The sequence below is a fragment of the Vespa crabro genome, chromosome 7 (genome assembly GCF_910589235.1).
Source record: "Vespa crabro chromosome 7, iyVesCrab1.2, whole genome shotgun sequence".
In the NCBI taxonomy this organism is placed as follows: Eukaryota; Metazoa; Arthropoda; class Insecta; order Hymenoptera; family Vespidae; genus Vespa; species Vespa crabro.
The window spans coordinates 4,640,548-4,664,532 of NC_060961.1; the positions used below are offsets into that span (position 1 = coordinate 4,640,548).

At 31.3% G+C, this 23,985-nt stretch overlaps 1 protein-coding gene across 6 annotated transcripts in view; it reads right to left on the reverse strand.

Annotated features, from left to right (window-relative positions):
• Positions 1–23,985, reverse strand: part of LOC124425766 (potassium voltage-gated channel protein Shal) — a 96,386-nt gene that overhangs the window by 53,826 nt on the left and 18,575 nt on the right. For all 6 annotated transcript variants that reach the window (XM_046966601.1, XM_046966599.1, XM_046966598.1 and 3 more), the window contains exon 2: positions 5,783–5,945. In XM_046966601.1, the coding sequence (XP_046822557.1) occupies positions 5,783–5,945 (163 nt within the window). The remainder of the gene's footprint in view (positions 1–5,782; positions 5,946–23,985) is intronic.

Here is a 23,985-nt window from a genome sequence, read left to right on the forward strand (position 1 = left end):
CGTCCTTTGTCACCTTTAGATTTAAAACAGAAAGAAAGATAGAAATAAACAGGCAGAATGATATAGATAGATAGATACAGAGAGAGAGATAGAGAGAGAGAGAAAGAGATAGAGAAAGAGATAGAGAAAGAAAGAAAGTGAGTCTCTTTTAGAAGCCCTTCGGCCATGCAATGGACTTTTTACGTTAATCATCACGCTCTACGATTTCCGTGCTTATCATCGTGCACAGTCGATGCCTTGAGGCTAACACGACCAACAAACAAACAAACGAAATGTTTAAGAAGCGGCTGAGAAACTTTACCGACGAGACTCTGCTTTCTCTCGTTATTTTTCTTTCTCTTTTCTTCTTTCTTTTTTTTTTGCTTCTGAAAGCCTCTGGGACTACTCTACCTTCCACCCTTAAAGCCAGAGTTTGTTGGAGAAAAAGAAAGATGGGGTTGGAAGGTTGGACTAAAGGGTGGAGAAAAGAGAAAGCGAAAAGAGAGGGCCAACCGTGCCGAGGGGTTCGTTCCAAGAATAAACGTGCCATGAGGGTAGGAATAGAAGGGCCGACGAAAATGTTAGAGAAACCGAGAGACAACAGAAAACATAAATCATTAGCAAACCGCAAGACCGCTGATATTGATACGATGTATCACGCGTTCTAATTCATTAAATTTTTGCTTTTAAATTAAGGAACTAAAAAAAAAAGAAAAAAAAACAGCAGTATATCATTTTCTGTGGATTTGTTTAATAACATCACTATTTCCAGCAAGACTACGATGTATTTTGATTGAAAGCAAATCGACATTTTTCTTCTCCTTTTTTTTTTTTTTTTTTTTTTTTTTTTGAAGGGACATCTATATAAATATTATTGATGATCAAACAGTTAAATTTTAAGATAATTATTTTAGAAATATCAGTATTCGCATAATTGTTCGAACGCGTGAACTGCTCGAGAACAACTCGACCTTGTTACTAACACGTTACAGTAAAATCGTTGAATTCGCGGTAGCGAAATTAATTAAAAAATAATTTCCTTCGTTAGCGTGGTAACTCTGGTATTGCTCTATAGAATTAAGACATCGACGAATATATTCCTCTATTTTCTTTTTTTCTCTCATCCGCGGTACCCACGTATATCCGTTCCGTCGGTTTGACCTTTTGAATCGATTTTACAGGTACTACGCAAGCTAACTCGGCTCTAAGGGTAAACAAATATTTGAGGTGAGCTTATATAAGTAAACGTTTTCGCCATAAAGTTTTTGTCGTGGTAACCCAGTCTTTCCGACTTTCTGTGAGAGCTTCTCAAATCCAAAAACGTTACTATTGAATATGTGTGTCTGTATCTTTGTCTTAACCCTTCAAACACCACACTATTATACCACAAAACCCTCTTATTGGTTGGTTAGCGGAGAACAAAATATCTTCTTACTTACATTTTCCACTTCATTTACTATTCGATGTCAGCTCCTTCCAATTAAAATTTATTATTTGCTTTTGGTTAACCAACCATATAGTCATCACGTTTTATCGCATAGTATTTCTATTTCTTCAAAATTAAAATGATCTCTCACGAATATCTTGATTATTGATATTGGGATCATATTTAACAAGATTAACAATGAAATTTTTGAAATTTACGAAAATTTCTCTCGTAAAAATTTTCAAAAATTTTCTTCACAATATCTCTCCACCTTTTAATTTTACTTGAAAGTAAATTTTTTTTTAACTATTAAATATTTTACAAGACAATACATCAAGATATTATCTTTCGGAAGCATTATCAACGAGTTTACGCTAATGATTATTATTACGCTAGAATTATTCTTACTACTCTGATTTAACGATAAATTCGAAATTCGTTATGTCTTTTCTTCTGGTAATTTGGTTAGAGCAAAAGGGAAGAAAATAGAAAAGGAACGTAAAAGGGAAGAGACAGGGAGTTACAGTGAGAACAGAAATCAGAGAGACGAAAGAGAATCCGTCGAGCTCGCGAAACCACAAATCGAGACAAACGTGTCCATGCATATGTAGATAACCATATCTGCATTGCAGATTTTACTGTTGAAAAGAACTAAAGAAAGAAATAAAGAAAATTCACGATTCGATAGGTAGGTTTTAGAATACTGCTGCATTGCCCGAAACGCAACGGCGAAATAAGCTTTCTCGTTCGTTTTATGCGTCTAATAAAAAAGGAAAAGTAAAATGTGTATTCACCAAGTTCTTAGAACGTCTTCTTTCTGTGAAAGACGAACGAGACGCTTAATAAAAAATTAAAATAATTTCAAATTCATTGAAGAATAGATTAAGATTCTTTCAAAATTTAATTCGATTCAAGTACTATAACCACCACAATTGGACCATAGATATCTCAACGTCGAAGAGATGTAGAAGAATATTTCCGTATGAAATTTGAACGGTACGGTATAATGCTTGAAAAAATTCAGTGGAACTGGGCTAAAAGAAAAAAAGAAAGGGACGAAAAGAAAAAACATACAAGTTTTCACTTTTGACCTCATTTAAATTGTAGGAATATTAATTGCCCTTTCCACTTACTCCAACCTTCTTGCTATAAGATCGTTCATTTTTCATCCAAAATTCGCGTACGTAATTGTAGAAAACATCGAAATAAAAACAGGCCCTTGGATCTTGGCCAAGAGAAATTACTTAAAGCTCGAGCCTTGTTTCTGAGAGAAACCTTATCTATCTATCTATCTATCTATCTATCTATCTATCTATCTATCTATCTATCTATTTATCTCTTTCTTTCTTTCTCATGAAAACATCCACCGAGTGTAAAAGAGGTAGAAAGATGAGAAAGAGACGAGTAAGAATGAAAGAAAAGAAAGCAAGACGGATATAGAGATAGAAAGAGGGAGAGAAATCTCTTGACGCGAAATACGAAAGGACAGATAAAAGAAGATCAAGCAGAAATGAGGTGGATAAAAGGAAAAGCTTGCGTTTTTCTTCCAACTCCTGTTAGTTTCTTATGAAATTCTGTGAACTTCTGATTATCGTTACTCCGTGTGGCTCACTTTCCTTCCAAAGATCCCTATCCGAATCCCGTCCAGCTGCTTCAACCTCTCGTCTCCTATGAAATAGTGGTAATGAACTGAGAGTAGCCGTTGGAATCGAGCCAAGGCAAACTCCTCCAAGGAGCTCAAACTGCGTGATCTTCGCTAAGATCAGTCGTTGAATTTCATGTGAACGCGTGATACCATGATCCAAGAGAAAACTGAAAGGGGAAAGGAAAAGGAGAAAGAAGAGATGAATTAAGAAGGAAGGACTTGCAAGAATCAGATGATCTGTCTTCATACGTATCTTAAGAGTTAACTTTAAGTCAATCGTTAACTTAATATTATGAAGACTCTATTGAAGTTTGATAAACGATGTCAAATAATACGTTGCTTGTACGTAAAGTTAAATGTATTTAATCTTTCCTTCGATCAATGGACGATCACCATTCGCATAAAAAATTATTGAAATTTAATCTTATAACCTAATATTTAAAACGTTTCTTTCAATTTCAGTTTCTAATACGATAAATAAGTATTACTCTGATAGTTCTCTTTTTGATTTTAATGAATATAAATTACTCTTGAAATGAAAAAGTTAGAGAATCATCGAACATTGGATTAGGCCGATTATGAACGAACACGTAAAAGATAAAACTCGATCTGGCAGCAGATCGAAGCTTTTAATACCATACAACGTTCAAAAGATCCGATTTGAGCTACGGAGAAGCATGAGTTTCATTGATAAACCTCGCCTGTAATCTGAGGAGTCTTTGTGGCCTGTTAGAAATTGCAACCTCGTACTATTCATTAGAGTTGGTGATATTGCATTACTCAGAGGCGATCACGACAATGCACGATAACGAGCGAACGAGGCAAATGTTAAATATAACTCTCTAAGTTCTCAAGCACAATCTTGAAACGAAGACTCGCGAAAGTTCTATTTCTCTTCTCGAACTGAATCTTTATTACTTTTCAAGTCGATCGTTCGATCGTCGATATTTTATGTTAATAATTATCGAAGAATTGCAAACATGTTTAAATATCCCTATATATATGTACAAGTAAAAGCTTATTTCGAAGTCAAGTCTCAAAAGTTTCAAAGCGTTTTACGAGCGTGTTGTTTTCTTTTAATAAAAGTTTTCTTTCGATGCAGGCATTATTGTCCGCTATTTTATAACAACGACGGTGTTCCTTTGGGCGAAAATATACCTAATTATAAACTGTTACAAAACGAAAGCTTTCTTAGCTTTTCGGAAAGTTATGCTTTTTCAAGTAAATGTATAAGAAATAAATCGTGGGAGTATCGTAGGAGCTTTGAAAACATTAGCACGCCTGATCGAACGACGAAGCCAGAGAGAAAGAGGGAGAGAGAGAGAGAGAGAGAAAGAGTCAAAATGAAACTTTCATCGAATCCATCGATGGTCAAAGGCAATTTTAAAACGAACGTAAAAAAGTAAGGAGAATGAAAATATTAAACTAGCTACGAATGATCGGAATTGAAAACTACACATCACGAAGCACTTACTTCCCATAAAATAAAGAGCTTCATAATTGCCAAAAAGCTACGAAAGACAATATACAATCGTGACCAGAACTAATATAATAGTATATCTCAACAATAAAAATTTATTCGATAATTAGAGTTCCCTTCACGTGAAATGACTTTGAATAAACCAGCTTATATTTTTCAATCTAACATTCGACGATACACGATGATAGCAATATATATCAATATAGATAAATTATTGAAAGAAGAATGAGAGCGCATATACAAGTTTTTTTTTTTTTTTTTTTATAAATAAATGGTATAATATTTATGAACGTACGTATATAAATGCAAAAAATGATACTATTGCAAAAGATACAAAAGGGCGAATGACTAATACAATCTTCATTTATTACTTTCATATCATCTTCGATAAACGTTCTTAATGTTTTATCCTACATTTAAGACGACATACTTTAAGAAAATGTAAAAATCCAAAAGTCGATTTTTGCAAGATTTTTACAAAATGATTGTAAAAAAAAACCCCATTTAAGAAACTCCCTTCTAAATATAGAACGAAAGATCAGATAAATCTTTTTTATAGTCAATACAAAATCAAAATACAAATTTAAAAGGAATTGCATTCATTATATTCTAATTCGCATAAACTCTTAAATAATATAATAGAATATTTTTCTCTCGTTGTTTTCCCCAGACTCTTATTTCACATGTACTTGTCAGTTCCTAGGAAAGACTCGACGGAATTAACCTACATACATATGTTCAAAGGTTCACGTACTTGAACTCCGAGACAAGTGGACGTTCTGCACGATCATGTACACGCATTTACAAGCTGACAAACATAATCTTATAGGATTTAAACAAGTAGCGAACAATGAAACGTAAAAGAATGTCCGAGCAGTTTCCATCTCGAGATTCGATTATATGATTGAATTATAGTCTTAACGAGTTATCAAATGCGAGTTTGTTTTAAAACAACATTTATCCTTTGTGACTTTTAATTTTTAACTTTTAATTTAGTTCTTTAACAATGTTATAAATATGACAAGGATGAATAATATTTGTCATTGCAATTTTTATATTATATGTTTTAAATTTGAGAAAAAAAAAAATAAATATTGCATTTTTTCTGTAATAAATATTTGTTATTGATGCTTAAAAACGATACTATTGATATTGTTAAGACTTGGTTCGTATATTGTATCACTATCTGACCTTACAATATTGTCTAATCGTGATAAAACATTAAAGAGAGTATTTAAAAAATTCTACTCACCCTCTGTGCCTTCCTTTTATCGGCACGTTGATTTTGATGATATATTCTGCTGAAATTACTGACGATAACAGGTACCGGTAAAGCGATCACTAGGACACCGCTCAAGGAGCATACACCCCCGACGATTTTTCCCGCGATCGTTTTCGGAACCATGTCACCGTACCTGTAAGGACAAAAAGAAAATCATTAAAATTTGACATCAATGACGAACACATTGAATAAAAATGATTAATAAGAAACGATTATAATCATTTCATATCACGTTGTGTTCGGATATATATATGTATAAAGTTGCAGTGACTATAATGTTTCTTAATAGCATCAAGCATAATATAGTATCTCTGATAAACAAGAAATAATTCGTATACTATTACACTGTCTCCCCTCAGGTGCTATTTAAAGAGAATACTATCTCGAAACAACCGTGTTATGTTATGTGATGTTCCTCTCGCGGTAATTTCCATCTCTTTCTTCGTAAAACGGATTATTGTAATAATAATACAAACTGCATAATATTAACTAACCTTAGTAAGATTCAAATACTATAGATAAGATAGAACTCAAATGCTATATATATATATGTATATATATATATATATATATATATATATATATATTTGTATACATATGTGTATGTTTATTTTGTCTAAGAATAAATGGTGCAATATATATATAATACAATATGTCGTAATTACTTTGCGATCAATTCAAAGTCTCCTTTTTTTATGTATGTTTCACGAAGTTTTAAGGACAAAGAATGGTCAAGATTCAAAGATAAGTAATAATTAAATAATTGAAAGGCGAATGTCAAAAATATATATTATTGTTAGACTAATATCAATACTAAGCACATTAAAATATTTATTTTCAATTCTGATCGATCATCTAAGCACATATATACGACTTATGTATTTTTATCGATGTTTAATTTAAACGTTTGGATGTCATGTAGCACGATAGTACTGTTCACATTTCATTTCGGAAAGTGCCAGAGTATAAGGCCGTGTTGCGCAATTGATGGTGCGCTCTGTCGACATGTATTGAAATAACCTTTATCGCGCCGTTTTGACATTTTTCGACATGAATTGAAACAAGCGCTATCGTGTCGCTTGTCATTTTTTGACAAGATTTTTTTAAAGACCCCGTGGCACTCCAATGGATAATACACATACATATATATATATATATTATATATATATTATATATATATTATATATATATATATTATATATATATATATATGTATGTATGTATAATAATTGCAAGTTGGAATCAGAATTATTCATGTTAAATATTAATTTAATGTTTCATTTCCAATTGTAAGTCTGAAAGGAATCGCATTTTATTTCTAATGAATAATAAAATTATTCGTATATTTATAACTTTTTCTTTCCAATTTTTAAACAATTTTTGTTTGACATTGTTCTTAATAACATGTAATAACAACCAGAAAGGGAGATTTGATTATTGATAAAATTCAATATCTTCAAATGAGAAAATGTATAATTTTTGAACGGATAGATAACAAATCCGTGTCAAAAAATATTATCAATAAAAAAGATAGAAAATATTGTCGTGTAAAAAATAAACGAAGATTTTAAACGATTCTGAAATATATGCTTGAACGAAAAACTGTTTCTGGTATTTTCCTTCCGGATTTATCGTACTCGAGTTTTTCGCCTGTGTAAGTAAAACAAAAAAAAATTTATGCGTACTAAAAGGAAAAGAGAAATAGAGAGAGAGATAGAGAGAGAAAGAAAACCCATGAAATGGTAAAAATAAACGCGTTTAAATTAAACAACGAGCTGGACACTTTAACGATTCGATTAAACGACGTCGAAAGTCAAAGTTGAGGGGCAACGCAGTACCATTTCGTAAGGTGAGTATGACGTTGAACTATATTGCTTCACGTCATATGCTAAAATTTTTAAATAACGTTTTGGATCATTCATATTCATCAAATGAATAATGACAAAAAGTAAGAAAGAATGTATTACCTTTAAATACTTCGAATTATTTCCAAGTATATATTCAATTAATCATTAACATAAAACAAAACAATGGAAAATTAAAATATCAAACCCTTTGTAATGCCATAAATGAGAAATTCACAGTATGATCTATTCTAATTGAATTATTCGTGTTTATTCAACATATATAAAAATGTATGATATTCAATTTCTCTTTAATGACAATCTACGTCATAATAATCAACAATGCATTTATTCGACAAAGGAGAAATCACATTATTATTCTTAACAAAAAAAAAAACAAACAAATAATTAGACTTGTCAAACTGTATGTCGACATTTATATCTTAAAACTGAAAAAAAAAAAAAGAACATATAAGCTATTTTTATATGCCGCATTGTTCAAAAATTCGCGGCAAAATTTAATTACTGCAAGGCAAAATTCGATAAATGAGATTTATCGAGTTCGTCTATTGCGCTGAATCAATGGATCAATAAAATCGACCGATATCAGGGATGTTTCGCGTTTGCGAAACTATATCCAATTTACATACAATATTTTAATGTAATTTATATTACAATTGATGTGTCACACTGCTAACTAATAGAATTTATATAAAATAATTCGATAACAATATATAGGCTTTAAATTTTAATAAACGGGAAACATAATATTAGGCGCTAATTAATTATTTCCAAACAATCAATGAAAGTTGTTCGTCATTAAGTATTGTGCTACTAACGAAGTCATTTTAGAATCGTCAATGATAGTTGTTTCATCGCTTGTGTTCATATTTTGAATCGTATTTAGTTTTTTATGACATCCCTTTATTCGACATATAAACTAATATGTAATTAATTGATAGTACTCTCTGATAATTGTCTGAAACATTGTAATTAGACGTTATAATATTTGAATAAAATTTGTAAATATTACTAATTGAAAAAAAAAACGAAAATGAATGTTATATCCTCGATGGAAAAATAGAAAATAAAATATAAAGATACCAAATGAATGAACGACGACAAGTATGAATTGGCTCTTCTCGAGTGAATTTTTGTGAGTTATACGCAATTCGAGGGGTGCCTTCGTGGGAAGATGAAGGTAAACGAGTCCATTTGAGAGACGTTCTGTAAATGACATGATATGCGATATAAAAAATATGCTCCTGGAGATGGATGTAATGGAGCATGATGCCTCAGCATTTTCTGAACCATGGAAATATCACGAGGCTATATTAGAAGGGGGCCTCAAGAGTATTATAGACAATGGCCCTATATCTCTTGACGTTCAATTATTTCCAAGGACAAAGTTAAAAATAAATTTCTCTTACGCAATCGTATGTACCTATATATATGTAGTTTCATTTATCTTAAAAGTGAAATCGATTAACGTGATTGGATACTTTCTTCCTTCCAATACTAAAACGGAGATTTAATCAACGTTTCATATAAAATGGTAATAGGTATACTGTAAAAGAAGAATAGATCGTCTTAAACTTAAAATGAGATGCATCAAAAGCGTGACGAGATTACTATGACGACACAAAAAGAGCGTCAGATGGTCGTTTTCCCGTAGAAATCGCTTCCGGAAGTCAACGAAAGTAAAGTCTCTTGGTAAAGTAAATCAGAAGTGAGAAATGGTAGTCGAAGTCACTCCAATGAGTTATCGCACTGTTCTGAAAAACGAGAGAGCGAAAGTTCAGACCACTGGTCTGATACTCGACGATTTCCGATTGTTTTTTCTTTTTTCTTTTTTTTTCCTTTTACTCACTTTTTTCGATTTGTCTAGTTCACGAACATACAGCATGAATTCTCCAACTTTGATGGTCCATTAAAGACGACTGATGATAATCACTACGTATTTTTAATAGTACGACGATTATTCGAACTTTCATTGTCTCTGGTCGATGATTCATGTATTGCAAATAAATTTTATAAAGAATAAATATCTTAATAGATGATGTTTCATTTTCTTTTTCGAAATTTTTATGTACAAAATATTATATCATTTATTATACGTATAAATAAATATGTAAAAAAAAAAAAAAGAAAAAAGACTAAAAGAAATGATTAAAAAAATTACACTATTATAATTTTTTGTACGAGAGAGTTATTAAAAAATTGAATTATTGCACATATGCATATCGAATTATATTAAAAGATATTAATTAATAATTTTATAAATATATGCATTTAAAGGATTGACAAAGAAACGGATAGTCAAAAAATTTTGAGAAAGAAGATGACGATGATTTGATCTTATTAGAAATCGTTATCATCTTAGGTTCACATAGTACATACGAATAAAATAATAAGAACACTTTACAAAAGTCATGATTGCACGTAATTATAGGCTGCACGTAATATGCCGTGCATCTATGTAGGCCGTTGCATTATTAAAAAGGGAAATGTGTGCGCTAATTGCCAGAGGAAGGGAAAAGAGCTCATTACGAACACTTTGCTCTCTACCCCCTCTCTCTCTCTCTTTTTCTTTCGAACGAACGAGCGAGCAAGCGAACGAATGCACGAAGGAATTCATACTAGAATATATATATATATATATATACTGAATAATGAAAAGGTGGGAAATGGAGTTAATTGTGTTACTGGTATTTGTGTTCAGCAATGGGTAACGTTAGTTTTGACTATCTTAAAAAATTGACAAATGAAATGAATCCTTTCTTTTTGCTTTTTCAAATTGATCCACTACTTAGACATATATTATTAAGAATAACTATTTTATATGTTGTATTTCAACGTAAACATTTTAAAAATAAAATAAATCGAATAAATAATAAATCTTGATATAAATCTAACATTTGTCTTATACGCTTGATACTTAAAATAATATAAATATATCGAATACAAATGTATAGGAGCAATTTGCAAAAAAAAAAGAAAGAAAATTGAAAATTACTTTTAACTTTACCAAGATTGAAATTTAATTAATTAATTGATTAATACTGTTTAAATAAAGAATGTCTTTTTTTTTCTTTTTTATACCCTATAAATCAATTAAATGTTGATCTTCGTAAGATTTAATAATAATGAAAATATCTTGTTTCATTTTCCATTAACGAGAGATCGAATTCAAAGATCTTTCATCTCTTTCACGAAGCACAATGTTGTTCGCGTAATCTCCATCGCGCGTGCGAGCATACACAGTTCAAATCGAATAATACGAGCGTAGCAACCCGATCCCGGCTGCAATCCCGCGAGGATCGTGCAATGATGTAGCGTCGAGGGTACTGAGGATCCCGGAAGTGCAGCAGAAACGGCAAGATAATTCGATCAAGCATCGAAGAACCACGAGAACGAGATCGATCATGAATTGGCTTATCGACGATGCGCTGTTCCCTCTACGATTCTATGCACTTGCGGGACCATTTAACCCCTCCACTTTACATTTTCTTTCCTTTCTTGTATCGATCGTGCAAAGAATTTTACTGAACTATTAATTGTGGGATTACATAACTTTTATCAGAGTGAACAAGTTCTGAATTTTTAATATATACATACAATGTGTGTGTGTGTGTGTGTGTGTGTATGTGCGTATGTGTATGTGTTTGAAATTAATTCTTCAATATCAGCAATTTTTTTTTATATCTTATAGAAATTTGTTGATAAATATATTATACTAACTAATTTTTCGAAATTTTTATGAACAAAATATTATATCAATTATTATACGTATAAGTAAATATGTAAAAAAAAAAAAATAATTAAAAGTTGATGATTAAAATGATTAAATATTTAAGTAGGAATAATGTAAAAATTATATTATCATAATACTCTTTTATAAAGAAAATTTAACATGAATCTAAACTATTACGCATACGTCATATTAAACTACATTAAATATAAATGAAATTTGAAATTCGGAAACGACGTACACGTAAGGGATACTGTGTTACGATCAGATACGTTACAAACTGAAAAAAAAAATATATCAACGTAGCAGCGATAAAATAGTTTTTTTAGTATTCCCTTCGTCTCATAAAAAAATCGAAAAAGTGAAAATAATGTACCTAGGAAACAATTTTTACGATCCAATACGACATCGGTTGTGTCGAAAAAAATAAAATAATATAACCACTATCTTTAAAGTGATAGAAAAACGAGTTTATTTCTAGTGTTACAAAAATAAATATTCAAACGTTGACACATCGTGGCATATCGAGAAACGGTAATGTTAGAGATCGCGTGCCTTTCACGAAGAACTTACTGGAACTACATAATTATCTTTACTATGGGATAAAAATAAAAATTAAAACATGAAAAAGTTACAATTATATCATAAGTATACACATTCAAAGAAAATTTAAGAATTCAAAAGATGGCCTCTATAGATATTAAACCATTTTGTTTAATTCTCCATGATCCAAATTTTTATTCATATCTAAATAAAAATAATATAATATAAGAATTATAATATCAATAAATATAATTATACTCAACAAATAATAATTTTTGAATACTTATGGATTAATGATTGATTTTATGTAAAAACAAAACAAATATATATATATGCGATAAAACTTAAAAATGTACTAAAACTTAAATATGAATCAAAAGTCATACGGCGATACGTGAAATTAATATTAATTATTATTGTAAATATATATTATAAATTATTATTGAAAACAAAAAAAAAAGAGAAAAAAATAAATCTATATGACAAAAATCGTAAATGCGTTATATAAAAAAAAAAAAAAAAAGAAAAAAAACTTGTAAATATATCAAATCGCACGATTTTATAATCGAAAAAAAACGAATGCCATGACACAGTTCCATTTTACTCATATTCGTTTCTCATACCTGCGTTTTAATTTTTATTAGATATTATATACCTGTGTAGTTTCGCGTATGTATAGAATATGAGAGAAGTTCGAAGGAGTCGGGTGCAAGGTCAACGTGTTTTTTGGAGAGGGGCCGAACTATCGAGATATTTTTGTTATTTATCAATGTAGTCCCGGACACACGACGGAAACGAGTTTAGAAGCGGCGAAAACGTAGGATTAGATATCTATCTTTAGAAAAGCACGCCTTGGCGGACGCCGCGAATACTTGCGTTTCAAGCGCACGCTGTTAACTCGCGCAAAGGCTTCAACACGATCGTTCGTAATGTAATATCAAATAAAAAACGAGGACGAAACGATAGTTCCATGCAAATCGATAATCCATACGTCGGATTAAGAAAATTCATTAATTAATTTTCTATCACGTCGCACGAGATAGAGATACAAGGGTTGCACTCGCAATTAGCGTCGAAGTCGCTCTTATCGTTCTTGAATTCATCAAATAAAAGAAAAATCGTATCGTAATTAAAATTCTCGTTAAATTATGATAGGTCAATAGTAAAGTATAATATCAAAATTTTACGGTATAAGAGTCGTATAATAAGAGAGTCGTATCTATCTACATACGTATATATTAAAATGAATGTTTGCCAAAGTAGACGGAAGAAATCTGAAACGGTAAGTAAATATTTGGAATTTAATTCGTAAATTTATTTCGACAATATCAGCCAAATTTGATTGATTGTAGATATATTTCTAAAGATTTACATTGCACTTACGGACACTTTTCATCGATATTAATCATTCAAAATTGAATGTAAGGGATTTCACGATTGAATGACCGACAAACGAATAGTCGAATACATTTTGAGAGCGTGCAAGGTTGATGAAAGGAAAGGAGAGCCGATAAAAAGTTAGTTTTTCGAACTCCTCACGTCGGAGAAAGTCGGTGAAAGTGCTCGTGAAAAAATCAAGCGATCGCTTTATTTTCGACGTCCCAATTGAGGGTGGGTAAAACTGGTATATCGAACGAGAGGAGAGATTGCCTTCGGTTCTCGTCTTTGAAGCTTCGATAAAAACGATTCTCCTTGATCGAAGGTAATATTTAACCAATTTCAAGAAGTTTCGGACGGTCGAACGTCATCATCCGATAAAATCCTATTTTCCATCGATCAACATTTTTTTCTCTCTCTCCCTCTCTCTCTCTCTCTTTTATTTCCAGCACAATTACGAATAGTAGACCGAACTACTACAAAAAAGGTGCGCTTTAATGGTTTCGAATGTATTTTATGGAGAGAAGAGGTACGCTCATCGATGTAAAAAAGAAAAAAAAAAAAAAAGAAAAAAAGCGCGAATAAAAAAAGAAAAGCATCCTCCAGAAAAACGATCGAAGGTGAGCTGTTTACTTCTCATTGCTCGATCATTACGCGAACAACAGGCTGCGTGCGTATCTAACGATCGATAAAAAAAATAAAAAAAAGCAAGCTTAATTAGTTAGTCGATGCCTCCTTCGCATTTCACGCGCTGTCAACGTCGATATGGACGATTAAACGACCTCGATTTAATCTTCGTAAATGTATATATGCATCTACGTATATATGTACAATATACATACTACTATATATGGCCTTAAGTAAAGTGCAACAACAACAATGTCGATAGGAGTCGAGTGTAATACGTTTATGGAAAATTAATTTCCAAGTTAACCTTAGCTGGTTTGAAGTAACGACAATGTATAACAAATAATAATATTTCTCTACATAGAGTCAACCATACTTTAGTCTCATAGCCAAAGAAACACACATGGAAGAAGGAAAATTTCTGAATCTCTCTCTCTCTCTCTCTCTCTCTCTCTCTCTCTCTCTCTCTCTCTCTCTATCACTTTCTCTCTGTAGACTTAGGACACGGTATTGCGATTGCTAGTAGGCTTAGTATTAAATAGGCTTATGGTTAAATTCCGAAGTACAATCTATCGTACTTTGTTTTAATCCATGCTCACAAACTTGTACAAAGCTATCGAGCACGTAACCTCGATCATAAGTCACAATCGAGCTTCATTCCTGAGTTTTTTTCCCAATCAAATCAATTCTTCGGCAAATTTCGTTCCTTCGATATTGTTATTAAAGCTTTATAAAATATATGATCGAAATAAATCAATTTCTTTTTTTTTTTTTCATATCTAAAAAAGAATTGTATAATATGAAGCTTTAAATATAATTTATACTATTGTAGTAAATAAAATTTATATTTAGCATACTTATATTTAATCTTCTAAAATATAAACTAAAATAGTTAATTCTATCGCTCAAGAATGAAATAAAATTAAAAAAATAAAAATATATGAGTATGTCACTTAAAAATTACATGGTGTTATACCATAGTTAAATAAATACCGAACTATTTAGATTTTTTTGTATTATATCGTATTATTGTTGAAACAAAATATGATTGTATATCCTGTTATTCTGACATATATTTATACACATTATAGACATTATGTACACACATATTTATTTAATATTAAACGCTTTATCGATGCTTTATTTTTCACTTAACTAGGTTCGAAGAACAAGCATCGATCTAATTCCATTAGATAAAAAGTACATGTGGCTCCAAAGATAACCGCTGTTACCAGATTACGGGTCTTTGATGTTGAAGCATTTCATTTGAAAGAACGATACAGCTGGTCTCTCGTCATCACGCGATCACGCAAGGATTAAACGATCGATGAGTCGATCGATCGATCATACCGGACATCTTTATGTACATAGAACGCGTAATCCGTCGGTACACGATATAATAATTAACGAACGACAATATATGTATGTGTATAGATAAATATATATATATATATATAATGCTTCTCTGCTTCTCAAAGGGTTATTAACCCTTCAGAAATATTGACGTGTATGATAGAGCCAAGATTATTGGGTATACTTATTATTCTCGTACGGCATTGCCATGTTTCGAAGGATAATTACTATTAATTAAATTCATCGATGCTCGACAGTAAATTCAATATACGAAAGTATCGAAATTCGGTATTACTTTAATAACATTTCTGAACGAATTCTGATGGCTACGTATATTTCCGAAAAAAAAAAAAAAGAAAAAAATTATGTAAACGTTTATTTGATACCATTGTCTATAATAAAAAGTTCATTATAATTTTACAAAATGATAAAATGAGATATCAAATATATCATTGAATACTTGAGATGATCATAATTGTCCAATTGAAAATTAACTGAAGAATAAGGAAAATGTATGAGATTGAAAAATATATGAAACATAAAGAAGCTGATTCTTTCATCACGTTATGTTAAGAGACAAGTGCACTCGAGCGATCGATCTTTCCATCTCAGTCACCCGGTATACATCGAGAGAAAGATGCAGTGTGCTATTAAAAGCAGAACCACCACCTTTCCAGATTAGCCGCGAGGTGTTCGTGTGAGCTGTTTGAAAATAAAGTAGATTCTCGCCCGTGAAATGCGTTCATCTTAGATCGAAACGAAACGAAAACGACAAGCGAAAAGAATATTTATAAAAATAAACAATGCAATTTTTCATCAATTCATCGATATACAAATAGAAAATGTATCACAAATATTAAAGAAAGAATTTTATATAAAATTCACAATGATCACATTTTAAATTAATTAATAATCAATGATTACTAACAGAAAATAATAGTATTAACTAAGCGTATATTGAAAAAGAGTGAGGAGAAATAGCAAGGGAGATCAAATGATGTAGGGTTCGCATTATCAACTCTTAACCCTTTCCACCTTTCTTTATTTTATCGGTGAGCGAAAAAAGAAGCCGCGAGGCGTAAATAAAATGCCACGGAGATAACTAAAAATTTTACGTCCTACGCATTTACCCCGTTTTCAGGAAAGTGCACTTTAACCGTTAGTTCTCACTGAAAAAAAAATGCATTTTTACCATCATGCATGCATGCGAGAGCATCATTTAGTAGGTTTTACGATCTGAACGTAATCATTTTCCAAGTAAACAGTAAACTTACATCTTCCTTTCTAGTGTCTCATGAAACTACAAATATATTTCGAAAGGAAAGAGAGAAGAAAATAAATAAAAATAAATAAATAAACGAAGTGAGGGCAAAAAAGAAGTAATGAAAATCGATACAACAGATATCGCCTTATTTTTTATATTGAAATTCTTTCATTCTCATTATAATGTTGTAGCTCTTACCAAGCGTACACAGGCGATCGATAAAAATGTTCTTTAGAAGAGACGTTATTAGCGCGTGTCACCTAACGTTTGTAAAGTACCTCCACTTTCCAAGTGTCCGAGTAAACGAGGAGACCAGAAACAAGGTTGGGATAAAGACATGAAAAAGAGAGTCATCTCGACGTTCATCAATATCTTCCTTCCGAAGTATACTTCTTACTCCGTGGGATATATATATATATATATATATATATATATATACTAGACCTACCTATGTAAAATGTACATATATATATATATCACCTATGTAAAATGTACATATGTATATATCACCTATGTAAAATGTACATATATATGTAAAGAAAAAGGTACACATAAGGAAAGGCACAGAGAAACACGAACATGCTATACCACCTTGTCAAGGGTTGCACCGTCTGTTTACTTCGCTACGACAGTACGTGACGGAAGCAAGTGAGACGAGGGTCACGAAGATAGAATGGTGGATTGGTCCGATCGTCTGGCACCTGCTCGCTTTCAACCATCGAGCGAATTCACCATTCATTTCAATTTGTGAGAATTTAAGCCCTCTCTATATATAAATACGAGCTTAACTTTTCAATTAATCTTTGAAAAACAAAAGGTTCGACCTTTCGAAATTCGACGCGTAGGATAAATAAATTTGAAACAGATAGAAACGTACGACGAAATTCTAGAATTTCTTTCTTTCCTTTTTACTGATTCGATTTGTCGAAAGAATTCAGTTTGTTTACAGTAGAATAAAGGAAAAGACAAGCAAACTAGATGCGAAGCTGTTGAAAAGGAATACACGAAAAAAACATAAAGAAAGATTATCTCGATCGGCTAGATTTTTCGTTTAGAAATCTGGCAAACGGATTTAGTATAGTTTGTTGAAAAGAATCAAAGCTACGTGATAATATAAATATAACCATGAGCTTTTCCTTTCTTTCACGGTGAATATTATTTATTGTCGTTGGAATAATATTTTTATCAAATGATTTACATTAATGATTTTCAAATACTAATTATTAATTTAATAATACAGAAATGATAATGTATGTAAAAGGTATAAATATAAGTAAAATGTCAGCTTCTGCTAATTTTTTTACGATTAATTAATACCTTTGTTAATCCTTAATTCGTAATTTATAAATAATACTGATCTCTTTTGATATATATTACGTAACATTTTTGCTCACTATTCGATACACCTTATACACGATTCACATATTCCCTTAACAATACTCTTTTTATAATGCTCTTCTTATCACTTTCTTCTTTCAGCTAATTAATCTCCAAAATATTTACAATTTACTTTCTACATTGCACTACGAGAAATGAAAAATATTATATTTACTTATACGTACAACATCTCTCATTTTTAATTATTACACCGTTCAAAATGTTACTCCCTTGTCTTTATATATTATATTTTGTATTGTAAGTTATAAAAAGAGGAGAACGTATTCCTGTCCTATTAAAACTTATGCACTTTCTTTTAATTAAATATTTATGTATATATTTATTTTTGTAGAAAAGAAAATTTTCTATTCGTTTTATTGGCAGAATCTCGTCTATACGTTTATAATGAAAAATAGAGAAGATACGTAAAACAAAACAAACAGTTCTTTTCGTATTCATCGTCCTTGTAGCCCAGCTCTTTTCAAAGATGTAAACCCTTTTTCAAGTAAATACGCCTTGCGTCATAAATTTTCATCCTCTCTCTCTCTCTCTCTTTCTCTCTCTCTCTCTCTCTCTCTCTCTCTCTCTCTCTCTCTCTCTCTCTCTCTCTCTCTCTCTCTCTCTCTCTCTCTCTCTCTCTCTCTCTCTCTCTCTCTCTCTCTATCTATCTTTACTCGCATACGTCAGTGTGCGATGAGGGATTGAGCAAGGAAAGTACGACGACTAGCGTAAGTAGGTAGGTAGGTGGATAGGTAGGTAGGTAGGTAAGTACGAACTGCGTTCGGCTAATGGAATTTCAGATAATCTCGTTCGTCCGAAGAGGCAGGAAACGAAGCGAAGTGAGCACGACTACGGGCTGACAATCTACAAAATCCGGTTAACTTGAGGGTGAGAATTTTTTAAGCGATAGTAATTATTGTTTCGTCCGTGTCAAAAAGAAAGTTTTTCCATATAATCGCTTTCACTCCCGTAGAGAGAAGGCAGCTTTCGCTCTGCCGTTCAACGTAGGACTCAATTAAAATCTCGTTTTAGGTGATCAATTTCTTTGCTATAATTTCGCGAAAATTCGATTTACCTACTGGGCCAGCAATCTTGGTACGATCTAATTATATGGGATGATTCCTTTTTACAAAAATAAAAAAAAATAAAAAAAATTAAAAAGAAACAAAAAAAGAAAATAAAATAAAATATAATTCTTTCCTATTAAATTTTCCTATCTATCGAAAACTCATTCAGATCTATTTATTAATTCCTATATCTAACCTGTATTTCATGTTTCTATGGTAAAAGGTCAAGGGAAAAAAGTTAATCGAAATGAAGAAGATATAACAAGACTACAAACTCGCTATAATCATTATCTCATTGAAGTGTCTTTGATACCATCTGCCATGGAAACGAGAACTTCGGACGACTCTAAGCCTTGATATGCGAACTTCTTGATTAATCGAATAATCGAGGACCCAGTAGCATAAAAGCGATTCAAGATGTTCGTGAAAACGATCGATCATCGGGCATAATTAGAATCTAGGAACGGAAAAGTATAGAACACCATCATATTGGTGTAATTATTCTTTGCAAGAATTACAAGTCCAGATACATTGTTATTCGACTCATAGTTTAATTTGAGCGATACTTGGGTTTTTGATATATTTACTTTTAACCAAGATTAAAGACTATTGAAATATAAAGTTTACGACGTCAATGTACTGCCGTAGTATTAAGATATGAAAAATTAAATGACACTTGATCACTATTCCCCTCTTCTCTCTCTCTCTCTCTCTCTCTCTCTTTCTCTCTCTCTCTTTCTCTCTCTCTCTTTTTCTCTCATTAAGCTGGCTAAAATGTTCAAAACCGCCTCAAAAGTTAAAAACGTTAAGAAGTTCGTGACTCGTAATTATGTCGCTACTGAATCCTTCCAGAATTTTCTGGCATGTTTTAATTACAAACTTTAATTAATATCGCGAAAAAAAAGTGTTCTTTATTTGATTAAAATCTTTCTTTAATTAATGTCTGTCAATGACGCATGGCCTTTAGACCATCGTTTCTCAACCTATAGGCGGCGAACCAATATTGTACCACGTTGAATTTTTAATGGGTTGCGAAATGATCGTTTCCAGCTTACACCAAAGAAAGGAAAATGATTAATTTATAAAAAAAAAACTTTTAAGAGTGTGCAAAAGAATAAAGCAATAACAATCGTACCTTTAAAATAATATACAGTGATTACTAATCTATCAAGTTTTTCAAAATTTTCTATTATAAACATTTGTATTGTGATAATCATTTAGAAAGAAATATATTAGGCCGTACGATAACAAGATTGAGAAACGCTGTTCTAGGCTTTATATCGGCGTACTTCACCGAACCAGAAGCGATCTAATATATCATCGTTTAATTGTCCTCTCTTTTCCTCTCTTTTTCCCTTACCTCCTTTCCCCTCTTTTTCTCGTTACCGCTGCCAACATGATTGATTACTAATTAGTTTTAACAGTCAAAGTTGATGAAGGAGCGATCGAAATAACAATTATAAATATTCACCGATATAATTTCATTGCTATTTGGGATATTGATATTGATATTGATCTTGGACAATTATTAGACATTATTATGATTAAATGATGTACTATGTGAAAATTGTTTTGACAAAAATAGATTTAATTCCAATTGAATAAAATAAAATTAAACTTATCTAATATAATCATTTGAAAATTTAAATGATGTTAAATGACTTTTAAAAAGGAACAAATTTTCTTTAACCATGCGATATAAATACGTACATATATTGAGATTGTTTTCAACAATATTACAAATACGAAAATAGAAAAACCGTCTGTAGCATAGAACAGTATTACGTGCATGTAAATTGTGCAAATACACGCAATCAGTTACGCGTTGATACGAGAATCGCGGTAGCCCATTCATAAAAGCGCAAACTACAATTTCGTGTCAGACGGAAGGTCTTGCCATGCTAACATATCGGACGAACTTTCTCTACTTTGAATCTAATACAACCGATGTCTATCTACATATACGTCTACATATGTCTACCGCAAATACGAAAGAAATATACTGAACTTTTTGTTTTAGAAATTCAAAATATCTAAGAAACTTTAAATCTCTTACAATACAAGTATAATTTAACGATGGGAAAATTTAGAATTTGTGCAAAAAAAAAAAGAACAGAAAAGAAAAAAAAGAAAATAATAATACATAAGTATTGTAATTATTTGAATTCATTTATTGCAAGTGGTCTGAGTTATCGTTCAATGTATCGTTTCAATGAAAACACTAATCTACATAGTTCTACGTGTGAAATAAAGTCGAATAACGTGCCGGTTCCTTCTTCGTTTAATGCTAATGTTGAAAAGTTTTGGCCATAACGATAACGAACCAAGCATTTACCGGTCGAGATCATAGATTCCGTCGTAACAATGTAATTAGTTCTACCGCGAAAAGGTAACGATAACGGCTATCGTAATCCCATTCACACGACCTAAAATATATGCACTACCTTATAAGCGTCACGATGTGCACGCAACATTTTACTACGCTTGGTTAAGATGATCGTGATAATTGATTAAGTTCGAAGAAGTTTGCGTATAGAGCTCTCTCCCTCTCTCTCTCTCTCTCTCTCTCTCTCTCTCTCTCTCTCGTTCCCTCTTCGTCTTGACCAATTATGCTAATGAATCTGACAATTAATATTGAGTTTACATAGGTGATAAGACACGAAATGATTTCCCCCTTAATGCAAATCGTGCGTGTTCGAAGATGATCGATGTAAAATTTATTAGAAGTTAATACTTTCTATGTTTGAAATTTTATTGAAATAAATTTCATTTTATTTTCGATATTGTTAAATTAAAACAAATCTAATTCGTATTATGTGATATAAATCCAACGGAACAGAAATGAAATAAAATGCGAACGTCGAAGGGGAACGAAGTTAACGTAACTTTTTTTTTTTTTTTTTTTAACAGTATTAGGTTTAAAAGTCGTTGTTATTCCTTTCATATCTCAAAAGAACTTTTTTCTCGCACCCTAGGGTGGTGCTCTGACTTATCGTACTCGTAAAGAATGGGTCGGCATAGAAAGAAATTTCATATAGTAGAAATACTTCAAAAAATTTTTTGTATTCCTAAAAATTCTTATATTGTACAATTCTTTATGATCCTTTGTGATTCACAAATACAATTCGCCGATCAACATCGAAAAAAATTTATAAAATTTTCAAACGTAATTGAAATCTCTTCACATCGCAATATCTTTCTCTTTCTTCCTTTTCTCCTTCATAACTTTTTAGTTAGGAATGACGATATCGCCGAAAAAAAAAAAAACAAAAAAAAACAAAAAAAAAAGAAAAAAAAGGTTACAAACCTCTTTTATCGACAATAAGACGTATGCTTTAATTAAATTTGACGTGCGCTACATGTAATATGAATGAAATAGAAAACGTATCTCGACAGACGTAAGTTTTCCGCTCTTTTTGAATCAAAGGAAACCATATCACCTACAAGGTGTTATACCATAAAGGGAGACGGAAGCGAGAACATCTTCTTTTTATGTTTCTTTCAGTAACGCTGCAAGATTGGACTCAAGCCAAAAACTCTCTTTTCCCTCCAGAGTTAAAGATACTAAAGAGGAAGAAAATATAGAAACGGATATTACGACTGGATGTTAAAACGATAAGTGAACGTTAAAACGATATATTTTTACAAATTAGAGAAACAGAAAGAGAGAAAGAGATAATTCAAAATTACAGCAGAAAAAATTGAATATACGAAATGGAATGCGCGGGAATTGTCGAAAATTATTTTCCCTACTAATGATAAAAAGAAATTAAGACGATTGTACAATTTGCAACTCGGCGAACGCGGTAATATCGGGGAAAATTTCGAAGCCAAAGCGATTATTAAAAAAATTTTGAACGATACTTTCATATTTCATTGTGACACCACTCGTTTCTCACCGATTTCCCACAAAGAGGGAGTACGATCGATTTTAGAGAGGCGGAACCATAATCGCGTAAAGACAAATAATGACAAAGGTTAATCATAGTGCAAATAAATAGAAAGCGAAACGTCAAATCATAGGCTGTGATCCTTTAAATATCAACTTCTATGAAATTTAAAATATCAATTGTATTTATTATTGATTATCAATGTATCAACGCTATCAGTATTATTAGATTAAATTATAATCAATAACAAATAAATATCTGTAATCTTAAAATTATTAATTACTTTTGTACTTGTATATACGATTTAATTAAAAGCCATTTTCAATATTATATATATAAACGAAATGCAAGAGTAATAAAAATAGAAAAAGTACGAGATAATAAAATTTCCATTTCGTTACGTTCAAGATCATTTTCAAAACAACATAAAATGACCTATGAAGTGTCAATGGAAGTTGTCATCGTTTACTAAATAAACAAAGGTCTATTAACCTAGACAGAATATTACGATCGAATTATATCAGTCGTAGTTGATACGTCGAACGGGAAAGTCTTTGACAGTACTTCGCTCGTCCTTTGATCTTTTGCAAATTTGTCTTATTTATATATATTTTATAATACATTTAATAAATTTGATTGATTGATTTATATATATATATATATATATATATATATATATATAATATTTTATCAATTTATTATTTATATATCAAGCATATTAACGTATTAATGAATTTTTACGCAAAGATTATATCTTGAATATATTCAATTTATTCTTGGAAATATTTTTAATAATAACAATTTGTTCGTGCGTGAGCTTTACAAAAGAAAAGAAAAAAAAAAGATATAAATAAGACCGAAAATTTGATTTAGAGTTAAAAGAACAACAAAATCAAGATGAGTAACAACAGAAGGAGATGGAACTTAAAGGGAAACAAGAACGTTTTCATGAAGATGCTACTCACCTAGTTCCGTCAGCGATGACCTACGTTTGGAAAGTTGGAGAAACGCCAGAAGGTTCCTACCGAAGGAAGATTCAAAGGGATGACATTGTTTGGAGTAAATTCGAAGAAAAGGAAG